Genomic DNA, 14,103 nt, shown 5'->3' on the forward strand with positions numbered 1-14,103 from the left:
CCCTCGCGAGGCCAGTCCCGTCCATCTTATCACCATGCAGACACAAAATTGATGTCAATGCTTTGGGTCTCTGCAGCGACTTCTGCACCACAAGACAACACTCGTTGGTTTATCTCTACATCTTCCTCCGGAACACAATACAACAAGGGCTCCTCACGGGGATCATTTCGTCAAATGAAAAAGAAAGAACAACTGGTTTTACCTCCTAGACAGCGTTCAGGCGTGTTGGATTCTAATTGGAAAGTTCTTTCTCAAGTAAGAATACAGAAATGAAAATATATCATATAATTTGATGTCAGATCTACCTAGCTGTCGCAAATAAAAGCCGACCTCGAATAAAAGCCGAAATCGTAGACCTAGTGCTGCGTACAAGCCGGTCGCGTTTAGAAGCTGATCTTTGTTCAAGATGCACAGTCTGCTTAGGCCCGCGGTCACGTGCACGTGCGCATGTGCCGGCATGTGCGTGCAACATGATGACAAAGAAACAGCTGGCGCTCTTGAAACTGACATCACATGGTAGTCATGCTGAGTTCCAATTCGGCTTATACAGAAATAAGCACGCGTACGGCTTTTATTTGCGACAATATGGTAAGCCCACTAGGTCTAGATCTAATTAGGTTTTGAATTCTGTTGATATGTTCATTTTCGCATTCCTTTTCAGTTTGAGCTCTAGTTTACATAAGTTTTTTGCGTAACTTACCGCGAATAACAGTGTAATTAATATATATATATATATATATATATATATATATATATATATATAAAGCTCAAATTGTGTGTGTGTGTGTGTGTGTGTGTGTGTTCGTGTTTGGTGGCCACGTCTTTTGCCCGTTCGCAACCGAAATTGGCACTCACAGGGGAAGGTTTGCGTAAGAAAATTAAAAAAATTTGCACCGGGTCCCCTCTCAAGGGATCGACCCCCCGCGTAGAATTTCTCGATGACGCAAACGCTACACATTCCAGTTCATTCAAACACACACCCACACCAGTCCTGTGTAGACTGTATGCGTTGCCATCCTTCACAAAGCTTCGAGCGATTGAATATCTCTTGCCGACGAAACTTACTCTTCTAGCGCTTTCGTTTCTCTCCAAATTCTGATTGCATTTGCACCGAATCCAACCTATATGTTCTCTTCAACAAGCGCTACACAGGGAGTGTGTCGATTTCTATCAAAACAAGCGCAAAGAGCAAGATTTGAATTCATTCAGCACATCCGGGACCTCGCAACAAAGATTGCACGTGACGTGTCCACAGACCTATCTTTACACTACAGTATCTTGCCCGTACAAAGGACGGGCCATGGATGCTAGTATATATATATATATATATATATATATATATATATATATATATATATATATATAAACCCACCTACATGGGTATCTAACACACATTATCCAGAAAACATGTCTGTACAATCTAAAGCCAGTCTATGCAATTTCATTTTGGCATTATATAGCCAGAGTTTCACCGGCAGTTGTTCATGTGTGTTACTGACTGCCTGGCTGACTGTCAAATTTCTTTTGAAAGATAGACGTCGTGCGATAGTCTTTAATACTTCCAAACTGTGTGGTGACCATAGGCCAAGAGATTCGCACACAAGAGGGTGGAAAATACTCCCAGTTGATGTGACATTGGCTTCATGATGTTGGTCTTTTTCCCTTTCCAGCTGCAGCTGCGTTTCTCGCACTGTAAGCTGTTTGGGTAACGTATGACAGTTGCATTGTGTTCCTGACTGTTACATCAAAATAGGTGGCACGGCCTTGTTCTAAGTCAGGATGAAAAATATCACCCGGTCTGGCACAAGTATCAGTGTTGCAGCGTTGTTCCTTACGGTAGTTGCCATTATCCACAAGCAAAGCGTGAAAAAGAACATCATAAGGCGTCGTGTCGGCGTGTTCTTATGTTGTTCTGGTCAGATCCAAGCAGGTGGTCGCCAAATTATATATATATATATATATATATATATATATATATATATATATATATACAGTACAGGTCAAAAAGGAATACTCAAATCAACATTTTACACACGTGGCATGTAAAATTACAAGTATCTTAACAAAATAGTGTTATATTGATTCAGTATGGTGAGCGGGAGCATTGCCATGCATAAGTATCACATCCCCATGACCAGTTCAAACTCGTGAATTGTTGGAACTAGCGCATTTTTGAGAATGCATATTTACTTTTTAGTGTTTAACCGCTTGTTGACCAACGCAACGTAACCAATCTCATCATGCAGCCCCACACCATGATACTACCTCCACCTTATGCTACCGCCTGCGCTACACAATCATTTTGCAGCTGGTTTTCTGCTCTTCTTCTTATCCATACGCCACCGCTAGTATGGAACAACTCAAATTTGCTTTCATTGCTCCAAATTATGCGTGACCAATCGTTGGTTGTCCAGTTTCTGTGGTTCTGTGCAAATGCGAGGTGGCAAACGCGATGCTCAGCTGTAAGGCGTGGAATCTGTCTAGCAACGCGGTCAAACAATCCACCTTCTCAGAGATGTCTTTTAACGGTGGAGGTGGAAATGTTTGCTCCATTGGCCTGCAATAATTTGGACCTAACCAAGGTGCATTTAATTGTTGGTTAGAAAGCAATATTCGGATCAGCTGGCGATCGTCTCTCATGGAAGTAATGCGAGGTCTACCGGGAATTCTCTTTGTTTTCGTATTTCCAGCTTTCTGTTGCCTTCTCATTATGTTGGAAACTGTTTTCTGGCTACAGTCAACACGTTCAGCTATTTGACTTTGACTGTAACTTTTGACGATTTTACCGTGATTCTCAGGTGATGCTCTATCTTTCCTGACCATTCCTCTCTGAAATAGTTCTTAGGCAATTTGCAATGCAGCAGCACAAATTTGCTCAAATTAGTGAAAGAAATTTTCAGCTGCAAGCTAGGTAGCCTAGTGGACAAAGTGTAGCAGCTGGGCAGGAAAAAATGCTATCTGTCAAATGAAAAATAGCTACTTTAATATCTAAAATTGCATTGCTCAGATAGCATTGCTAATGGTAACATACAAAATTCTGCAGTTTTCTCTGCAAACAATAATATACGAAAGTACAGCATACATGTAATTGATTAGTTTCAATACCACAAACGTGTTCTGTGGGAACAGTGATGACAACTTAATGAATTACTCTAGATCAGCAAGTACTACGAGTGAGTAATCCTTTTTGACTGGTACTGTATATAAGGCTGCTGGTGAAGAGGCCCAAGGGCACTTTGGGGCAAATAATTAATATAAAATACGGTAAATGTAAGAACTGCTGTAGAATATACAGAATATCCAAGTACATCAGCTTCTGTGCTGCTGTACTCTGCTGCAAATTTTAGATAAACGATCTGGTCGGCTCCTCAAAATATGTTTCTGTTGGTCTCTTTGAGGCCGGATGGTATAGTACGCCAAATGTTTCATCAAATGAGTTGAATTCTTCACAAAGACTTTCATCTCTTTTTTCAATAATCTTCTACATATAGGATCTACTAGACGACATTTATCCCAACAAAACCTTGTAGTGGAACTGATAACTACTACACAATAATTAATTCTCATTTCTTTGTCTGGGGCAACTTCTTTTAACCTGGGACCAAAATTTCCCCATTGCCATGGGAATGGCAACTGTTGTTATTATTGTTGTTGTTATTATGATTATGATATATTCAAGAAAAGATTTCAGGGATGTAGCGTCTTATACAACACTGCAACAAATGTTGTACCAATAATTGGCTGGCAATTAAGAGAGGATGAATAAACTATTGTTACTGCACGTGCATAAGAAAATGACCAGAGCAATAGACCAGGAACTAGTGCTTAAAATTGAATTATAGAGACCAGACAGCATCGAATAGACTACTTTACATAATTCTTAAGATCATTCTTTAAAGTTGAGGTACATATGTTGGGCTAGCTCGTGTTGTACCGATGTAGAAGAGTGTGCTACATGTCTGGAGTTGCACTTTGTACATACCACAAGATGCATTTTATGTATCACTAGATACAAACTAGAGTGTCCTTCAGTCTGTTACTTAATGGTGTTAGCAAAGAAAGTATTACTACTACAACAATGACCGTGATAATGATGACGGTGACAATGATAGAAATAATATGTTAATAATATTGATAGAAACTGAAGAAAGAAGAACATTCTCGGTATGTAAGAAAAAGAAAACATCCTAGTGTTGTAGATGACAGAGCCAAGCAGAAACGGTGAGAAGTAGAGGTTTGTAGTAAGTCTAACAGCATGGTAGACTTCTTCATTGATTACGAAACAGAAAAAGGTGTGTTGATTTACACCGCTGCATAAATTCTAAATAGAACTCTTGTGTTGATCTTGTGAGAATTTGCCATCTTGAATTAGAAATGTGACATTCAATCTTTTCTAAGTCTTATGTGCATGTAATCGTGCAAGAAGTTGCCAAAGCAGTTTTGACAGACAAAACCTGAATTTTGTTTGCCCCTTGGTTGAGCTTTGTTGTTTGGCTGTTGGTCCACATGACTTAAGTATTAGACTCTCATTACCCTAACCGACTTTTAGGGCCCCGCATTGACTTTTGGGCCCACATCAACACAATTTATTACTTGATATGGTCTTCTTGCATGCAGAAAGTGTGGAATTATAGTAGCAATGTAGCAGAGATGGTGTTTGCCTTTGCCCTAATACATTCAGTATGTCGAAGTTTGAATAACTGGTTTGAGTGCTTTAGGGTTATGATTTAGGGTTAGCTGAGCCTCGTAACTTGTACAGCAAATTATGTTTTCGGACAGCTAGATACTGCAGTGCTTGATGTGTTTGTGACTGCAATGGTACACTGCTCACTTGGTAGATTGAAGCTACGTCATAAATGTAAATTTACCGTCCACTGCACTGAGAATAGGATGTCAGGAGGATGAGAATCTAATAGTTAAGTTTATGTAGTTGGTAGATAAATCTTTATTAAACGCTTCCTGAAGCATTTTTAAGTAGTTGAATTTCTTGTCTCTTTATTCATTTCAGTCATACACAAAGTGAAGTATGTATCAGCAGATTGTCTGTGTACACGAGAGGCATCTCTAATTTCTAACTCAAACTTTGTACACATAAAAAGTTACGTCATTAAAACGTGCATGTGTACTAATTTCTGATGGAAACACATAAGTGTGTTGGGTTATATTCTTGTTGCAAATTATTGCTCTAAAAAGGCATAAGCATACACACGCATTGTTCTCGCCAGTACACCGTCTGTACCGTCATTTTGACAGTTGGGAACAAAATTGGAAAGCCTTAACACACGTAGTGTGGGACATCTTGCCACAAGATCCATTGTGGATCTAAATTAAGACATTTACCTGTATTGGTCTTGATGGTCTCGACATTACTACAGAACAATCTCATGACATCTAACTTTTGGGCATGGTCTCTTTGTTAGTGTTTGGGGACAATTCCCATAATAGCTACTATATAGTAATGAGACTGTGTTTGCAGCGCAGCAGGTGTTCTACTAATTACTGTTTATGTTTTGTACCTACACCTTTGCAGATCTCTTTACACTGGATGTATCGATTTACTAAATCATTATGGTTGTAAGATCATAGTGATCCTCTCTCACGAAGCATGCTTGCAGCTACAAATTCTTAGAGCTTTTTGTACGGATTTTACACATGATTACGCTAGACTACTAGAAGCGTAGCATGTTAGTTATGATCAAAAAAGGATAAATGGTCTGAAGGCATAGCTATACCTTATAGTATCCCTATACTATTCATTAAATACTATTCACTTCTTAATTAAGTTTGACGGCACAGTAGCCAACGTGTATGCACAACTTACTCTTTTAAAGCTCAGCTCAAAATCCCTGTTTTAATTAAGTCAACTTGTCATTGTAATAGTCTAGTGTATTATCTGTCTGTCTGTGTTATGTTCAACAAGGTTATGTTCAATCAGGTTTATTCGACAAGTTCTAAGTGGCAATTATATTGAATAGTCTAACGATCGTGCACTACCTTATATACATGCATCAGACTCTACGTAGTACAACTAGGGAAAAGATAAAATAAAATTATGATGGTATTACCAAATATGTCAACATTAAACATTTAATGACGTCATCATTTGACGTTATTATTTGATGATGTCATATTGACGGTTGGCACAAAATCTTGGCTAGAACACTGCACAGTATGTGAAGTGATCTTTGTACTTTTCTTGATATGGTTTCAGCTGCTATGAATAGGCAGGCACGATTGTCTCTTGGTTTACAACATGAAAGTGAAACCACTATTACTAATTATTAGAACTACACATTCATTGATTTTATGACATTACTGCATACATACTGGTTAGTATAATACTGTTTAATGTTGATTTATTAATATTTAATGCATATAGAATGATGACTTAATGTTTAGGAGTGTTCCTGATGTATGGTTTGACGATGTTGATGCGGACATCCTAGATGTTGCTGAACAAGGAAAACCGTATCTGCGGATTCTGCCTCAAGAGACTGGTAGCATTAATGAAACTATCTGTATGGTCCCGAAACCATTAGTGACAGGCAACTGCAAAGAGTAAGTGTATGTGTTTGTCATGACCAACTGTCTATCGTAACTACATCGTAATTATTATGCTATAACAATGTAGGACGGGGCTTGCGTTGAAGCCATATGGTGAACTATGAAGTGACAATTTTGTTAGATTGAGTCATCTACATTTAGGAGTGGCCAGCATTTAGTTTTACGTGATCGTACGGTAATTTAAATTGAGTTGAGTCAGCAGACCATTGTGTGAAGACCCATTATCTCCAGCAGAGGCTTGTCGGCTTTAACCCTGCTTCAATTGAGGTTCATTTCTTTATTCTTTACCTTATCCGGTTGAGCTCACCCAATTTCCACAAACTAATCCAGTGGGACAATGTATTAGTTTGTGGAGTTAGGATGAGCTCAACCAGATTAGGTTGTGGAGATAAAGAAACCCAGTAGAGGCCCACAACCTCAACCGGATTAGGTTGTGGAGAATAAAGAAATGCGCCCTTGGTCTATATTTCACTTCTGTGCGCAACAACTCGGGGTTTCGGTGGGAATATAGTCATTCAGCGAAGCAAGCAGTCTGAGAACAAGTTGCAGGAGCAATGGATCACCTGATTGCAAGCAGTCAGTAAATGGGTCTAGAAGGAAAGGAGCTGCAAGAATTTGTTCAAGAGCACAAGCAATTGAACGTGATGAGTAGGAAAAGGAACATGAGTTGAAGAAAATGCAATTAAAATTAGAGGAACACGAACGCGGGCGCATGAAAGAGAGCGCGAAATGAAAAAGATACAATTTGAATTAGAGAAACGGAAGCATGAGTTGGAGATGAAGAAATTGGAGTTAGAAAAAAATGGTCCCAGTGTTGATCGAAGAGAAGAGCAAGGAGCCGAATAGCAAAGCAAAGTCGCTGAAGTTGTCGCTCTTTCAAAATGGGAAGGACGAACTTGACAGCTACCTGCAAAAGCTTGAGCGATTTGCCACGATGAATGAATGGGAGAAGCCACAATAGGCACTAGTTTTGAGTACTCAACTTACCTGCAAAGCTATAGAATTTTGCTCACGACTGTCCTTAGATGCTGGCAACTACGAAGACTGAAGGAAGCGTTGTTAAGGAGATATGACTTCACAGAAGATTGGTACTGCTTGAGATTCTGCCAGTGCAAGCCCGAGCCAGGGGAGAGCCCAGTACAGTTAATTTATTGTCTGCAGAATTACCTGAATGAATGGATGACTTTGGCTCACACGGGGCAGGAGCGCAAAGGATGTCCAAGATTTATTTGTGAATTAGCAGTTTTTGAACTCTTGTCAAAAGGACCTGGCCGTTCATTTGTGGAAAAAGAAATTAGCGAATTTGGCAGAGATGGCGGAAACCACAGAAAGGTTTCTAACCACACACAACCGCGTTGCCATATGATAGCTCAGTCATTGCCAACAACGCAACTACTTATTGGCCAGTCTAACTTGTTTGTTCCAACAACAAGAGAAGCACGGAAATACAATGTTTCATATGCAAACAATATGGGCATAGAGCATTTGAGTGTCATCTGAAAAAGAAAGAGCACTGTTTTCGATGCAACAAGTTGGGACACAAGGCGAGAGAGTGCTGGGGTTCACTGCCTATTTCAGACTCAAAGAGGTTAACCACAAAAGCCAGCAGCACTTTGTACTAGGGAAGAGGAGGCTGTGGCAAGCTCACCTACACACAATGAAACCAGCACACTATGTGTCGCGAGGCCTGACAGCATTCATGGAATGGTGACACTACTTGACTTGGAAGCTGAGCTAATTAAGGGCTGTCTAGAATTGGCTGATGGCAGAAGAGTCCCATTTGTTAGCATTGTGAGTGTTGGGAGATCTCAAGCACCACAGGATGCGATGCCGGTGCTTCGTGGGAAAATCAGGGACTCATATGGCAGCGTACTGAGGGACACTGGATGCAGCAGTGTAATTGTAAAGCAGCAACTAGTGTGAAGGGTGCCCAGTACACTGGAAGGTATGGTTATATGCAGATAGCAGATAATTTAGTCAGAAGAGTTCGCATGGCGACAGTCAACTTGGATACTCCCTACTATGTTGGTACACCATAGAAGCTTTATGTCCACCTGATGCCGTTTACGATGCGATTATTGCAAATATTTCTGGTGCATGAGTGGCCGAAAGCCTGGATCCTATGTGGAGCAGAGTTGGAGTGGTACCAGAGGACAAGCCAGCAGGGAACATGGGGCTCTACCATTAGCTGTCCCTAAACCAAATCTTTGGAAGAATATAGATCGAGATGAACTTGCAAGACTGCAATGCGAAGACTCTTCTATCCAGAAGTGTACAAATCCAAGGATCATCCCATGATCAAAGGAGATCAGGAAGTGATATTTGAGGAGAAATTCAACATTATGTACTGAATATACAAGCATCCCAAGGTGGACAAGGGAAGTGCATAGGGCAGGTTATTGTTCCCAAAGCATTAAGACATCAGGTCATGCAACTGGCCCATGAATCAATTATGGTGGGTCACCTTGGAGCCAAGAAAACCACTTGACGTAATGTAAACAAGTTTTACTGGCCAGGTGTTAATAGTGAGGTGTCAAGGTTTTGTCGCTCATGTGCAATTTGTCAGAAGACGATAGCGAAAGGGACCATACCCAGAGCACTACATGGAAAGATGCCACTGATTGACCGACCATTCAAAAAGGCTGCTGTAGACCTCATCGGTCCGATTCACTCCCCAAATGAGTGCGGTCACAGGTTTGCTCTGACTCTCGCGGATTATGTGACCAGTTACCCAGAGGCAGTACCCTTGAAAAGTGTCATCATGGAAGTGGTAGCTGAAGTATTGGTCGACATTCACAGCAGGTTGGGGATACCTGAGGAGGTTCTAACAGACTTGGGAAAGCAGTTTACATCAAAGTGTATGAGTGAGGTGTCTCGTTTGCTAAGCATTAAGCAATTGACAGTAACTCCTACCATCAAGCATGCAACGGCTTAGTCAAGAAGTTTAGCGGAACGTTAAAGAACATGTTGAGGCGATTGTGCATGGAGCAACCAAAGGTAGTGAGACAAGTTTGTGAATCTGGTATTATTTGAATACAGGAAAGTACAAGAATCCATGGGATCCGCACCCTTTCAACTTTTTTATAGAAGGACTGTAGGTGGACCTATGCAGATATTACGACACTTGTGGACTGGGAGTGATACACAAGAGGAAATCAAAACCGGCTGCAAATATGTTTTTGAACTGTGGGAGAGAATTGGGAACACCCTGAGAATCACACGGGAAGAACTAGAAAAGGCTTAATCTCGACATAAAGTATATTATGATAGGAGAACGAGGAAGAGAGACCTTGCCAGAGGAGACCAACTCTTAATCTTATTGCCCACAGACAGCAACAAACTGCTCATGAAATGGAAAGGACTATAAACAATTGAAAGCAAGATGGGAGACGACAATTACCGAGTAGATATCAATGGGAAAGGTAGGACATGCGACATCAACATCCTTAAGAAGTTGGACAAACACGAGGAACCAGTGAAGACAAACGCAATGGTATGGGAACTTGTGACATCGTCAGTACTAGAGACAGAAGAAAGCGGGGCGGTGGAGACCGTGAACGACGATGACCTTCTTATTCTGCTGCATCACAAATCGTTGGAAGGCCACGAAGATGTTCACTATGGACCACAAATTAACAAGAGATCAGAAGCAACCAGTCAGTGCTTTAATATCCAGATTTTGAAAGACGTTGTGGATTTGCCTAGGACGACAGACTTGGTCCGCCATTACATTAACCTGACGACGGAGCGGCCTATTTGCTGTAAGCCATATACCATCCCCATCAATGTCAGAGGATCATCTTTATGTAAGGACATATTCGACATGTTGGATATGAAAATCATAGGAGAATCTTTGTCGCCTTACGCCTCTCCGGTAGTCATCGTAAGGAAACCAGACAGGACTAATATAATATGTGTAGAATATGTGTAGATTACCAAAAATCGAATATAAAGTTATGGTAGTTGACTTGGAACCAATGATACCATAGCTCGATCTGATGCAAAACATCAGCCAGGACCATTACTTCACCCGATTGGATCTATCAAAGGGGTACTGGTAAATTCCAGTGGCAAAAGACGATATCAGAATAACAGCATTTGTAATGTCGGGCGGTGAATATTAATTTCTCAAGATGCCCTTTGGCATGATCAACTCAGGGGCAACACTTACTTGTTATATAAGAAAGCTTCTGGCAGGATTGGACTATGTTTCCCCTTACAGGGATGACTTTCTAGTACACACCCACAGTTGGGAAGACCATATGATTACACTACGAGAATTACTTGAGAGACTGGTGACAGCCAATCCTACTGTTCGTCCATCCAGATGTTGGATCGGATGGGACTGGGTGGAATTGCTGGGGCAGGAAGTAGGTCACAGAATTCAAACTCCACCACTCAATTGGATAGACAAAGTCTTGAATACACCCTTCTGACAACCAAGAAAAACGAGATTATTCTACTGGATTTTATCGAGGCCACATTCCCAATTACGCTATGGTGGCATTACCTTTACCAGAATTGTTGAAGAAGGGACAGCTGAATAAAGTTATTTGGGAGGAAGCACAAGATCTCAATTATCGCAGCTTGAAAAGGCAATTACCAACCAACCTATACTCAGGCTACCAAACCATGATAAAGAATTTGTATTGAGGACAGACTCCTGTCATACAGGAATAGGTGCAGTCTTGTTACAGGAAAATAAAGGTTGACTATTTTCCGTAGCCTAATTATGCTAGCAATAAACTTTCGGAGCGCGAGAAAAGGTATTCAACAATTGAACAAGAGTGCCTAGCAATAGTCTAAACCTAACAAAGATAACCTAACAAAGGTTTGCTGGTTACTTGAGTGGAAATGAATTCATCTTGCAGACTGATCACGAACCACTGTTGGATCTCCAAAAGACAAAGTTTATCAATGACAGAGTTATGAGATGGGCACTCTGCCTCCAAAATCATCCATTTCACATAGAAGCAGTGAAGGGGAGCGAGAATTGAGGTGCAGACTTCATGAGTCGACTGAGGTGACAAGACCATGATCGTGTTGTGTTGGAAAACTTACTAGTAATTTTCTTACAATGGGAGAGGTGTCACGACCAACTGTCTATCGTAATTATATTGTAATTATTATGCTATAGTGATGTAGGGTGGGGCTTGCGTTGAAGCCATACAGCGAACTTATGTATTGACAAATCTGTTAGATTGAGTCATTCGCATTTAGGAGTGACCGGCTTTGGTTTTACTTGATCTTACGGTAATTTAAATTGAGTTGGGTCAGCAGACCACGGTATGAAGACCCATCACTCCAGCAGAGGCTTGTCGTCTGTAACCCCGCTTTAATTGGTCTATAGCTCACTTCTGATCACGACAGTGTTGATATTGATTAGGCCGTTTTGTTATGTCGTTTATGCAAAGGTTTATATCATATCGTAATATTGTGTAGTAATTAAGACAAATGCATTCAAACTTGGTACTAGGCAAGTTTGGCTGTACATTGTCTTGAGTTAATTTATTGTTGTTCTTACACATACGGTGTACAAAATTTATTTGTAGTGTGCAAGAATATTTATTTATTTATTTATTTATTGATTTATAGAGAATTGTTTTACTTTGTTGCATCTTGTCATCATGTATACAGCTGTAGTGAAAATCATGGTTTTGCAGTGTGACACGGGTCATTGCCATGGACTGTGAGATGGTGGGAGCTGGGGATCGAGGTTGCATCAGTTTGCTGGCTCGTGTTTCTATTGTCAATTCACATGGGCACGTTCTCTATGATACATTTGTAAAACCAAAGGAACGAGTTACAGATTATCGGACCTTTGTCAGTGGAGTGAGAGCAAGTGACTTGAAACAAGGTTGGTTTTAATAAATGCAGAGTTAATTTGCTTAGCAATCAGCATAATATTATGATCCAAAGAACTGTATATGCGTAATTGTGCAATGTGTGTGTGTGTGTGTGTGTGTGTGTGTGTGTGTGTGTGTGTGTGTGTGTGTGTGTGTGTTTAGGATTTGGACATGAATGTGTATATTGATTTAAATCTTGATGTTTAGCTCCACCTTTTTCTGAGGTACAAAATCAAGTTGCAAAATTAATAGATGGCAAGATTTTAGTTGGTCATGCATTAAACAATGATCTCCAGGTACATGGTCTTTTGTCTGCTATTCCTAAAGCAGTTTGTGTAAAATATTTGCACAATTGTAGGCATTATTACTGAATCACCCACACAGGATGATTCGAGACACACAGCATTATCCACCTTTCAAAAAGATTGCTAATGTGTGAAAACTACGCATGTGCATGGTTGTTCAGGATTGAGTAAATGTTTGTTCTTTGTAGGGAAAACGTCCATCTCTTCGATTATTATCAAAGCAAGTTTTGCACATAGATGTGCAAAAAGGAGAGCACTCTTCAGTAAGTCCCTCAAAATGTTTTCTTGTTTAACGTCATTAATTTTCTGAATGCTTGCCATGTGTAGTAAAGGTTAGCATAAATGTGTAATTGGATTTCTTATAATGTCAAGTGCCTGTTGGTTCAGTGTGCTAGAACTCTTATTCTTGAAACTGCCAGGCTGTCTTACAAGCCTTGAGTAGCTAGATGATTAACTAAATTAGTTTTAGCTGATTGAGTTAGTTCTTGAGTTGTACGCTTATGAACATAATAAAGCCGTATTATAACTATAACTACACATTAGTTTCAATCGTTGACGTACTATTGCTCTTATCGATGTGTGTTTACATGAGTCAGGTTGAAGATGCAAGAGCTGCAATGGCACTGTATCAGACACACAAGAAGGAATGGGAAAGTGGTTGCATCATGGTAAATCCTCACAAAAAGACAGCACAAGACAGTTGAGGAACCAGAAATAGATATACAGAATAATTGATACTGTATTGAGGTTTTGACAGCTCTAGATCTACTAGTAGACATGTATAGCCCTTAATTAATTTGTATTGCATTGAAATCTTTCTGCTTTCTCTTGTAATTTCTTTCACTTTTCACCCTCTTTTTCCTTTCCGTTTCTGTACTGCAATCTTGCTTTTCTCTTTTCCCGTTTGTTTTGAATTCTTTCCTTCTAATTTCGCCCTAACTGTTTTATGCGCTTAATTCCTTTCTTGTCTGGAGCTCTCCTCTTAATTAAATGCTTCCCTTCCCTTCCTCCTCCTACACAAACTTACCACACAGTGACATGAATGACGTTTAGCTAGACTTCACTTCCAAGCAGGCCTGTCAACTCTAACTCATGAATGCGTGACACGTGAGGCTCACGCATTCGGACTTTAACTAATAATTGTCTCACGCATGTCCGGATCAGATTATGCGTCAAAAGACAAGCAGGGGGTGTTTCCTCGTAGAACTATTGAGATCTTCCAGCAATTTTTGTCGAAGACAAGCTGCAGCCTGCAGCCTTGCTTGGCAATATGCAAAACTCTATAGTACAGTACATAATCAAATCTAAAAGATGAAACAATACAATCATCAGAAATATACAACTGGAAAAGCCCAGGATGCGTTCATACCCCAAACATTTAGAAGGAC

The 14,103-nt window shown here is 40.3% G+C and overlaps 1 protein-coding gene across 2 annotated transcripts; it reads left to right on the top strand.

Annotated features, from left to right (window-relative positions):
* The first annotated feature begins 6 nt into the window (after window positions 1-6).
* Window positions 7-13,564, top strand: LOC134183141 (uncharacterized). Of its 2 annotated transcripts, none has more exons than XM_062650609.1 (8): window positions 7-255; window positions 4,139-4,221; window positions 6,400-6,558; window positions 12,228-12,421; window positions 12,618-12,706; window positions 12,769-12,843; window positions 12,904-12,978; window positions 13,312-13,564. In XM_062650609.1, exons 1-8 carry the CDS (start codon window positions 52-54, stop codon window positions 13,417-13,419), a joined length of 987 nt encoding a protein of 328 aa, XP_062506593.1. In that variant the 5' UTR covers window positions 7-51; the 3' UTR covers window positions 13,420-13,564. The 2 variants fall into 2 exon arrangements, with proteins under 2 accessions (XP_062506593.1, XP_062506594.1); XM_062650610.1 differs by lacking the exon at window positions 7-255 and adding an exon at window positions 460-588.
* The last annotated feature ends 539 nt before the right edge of the window (window positions 13,565-14,103 follow it).

This window comes from Corticium candelabrum, chromosome 8 (genome assembly GCF_963422355.1).
Source record: "Corticium candelabrum chromosome 8, ooCorCand1.1, whole genome shotgun sequence".
Lineage (NCBI taxonomy): Eukaryota > Metazoa > Porifera > Homoscleromorpha > Homosclerophorida > Plakinidae > Corticium > Corticium candelabrum.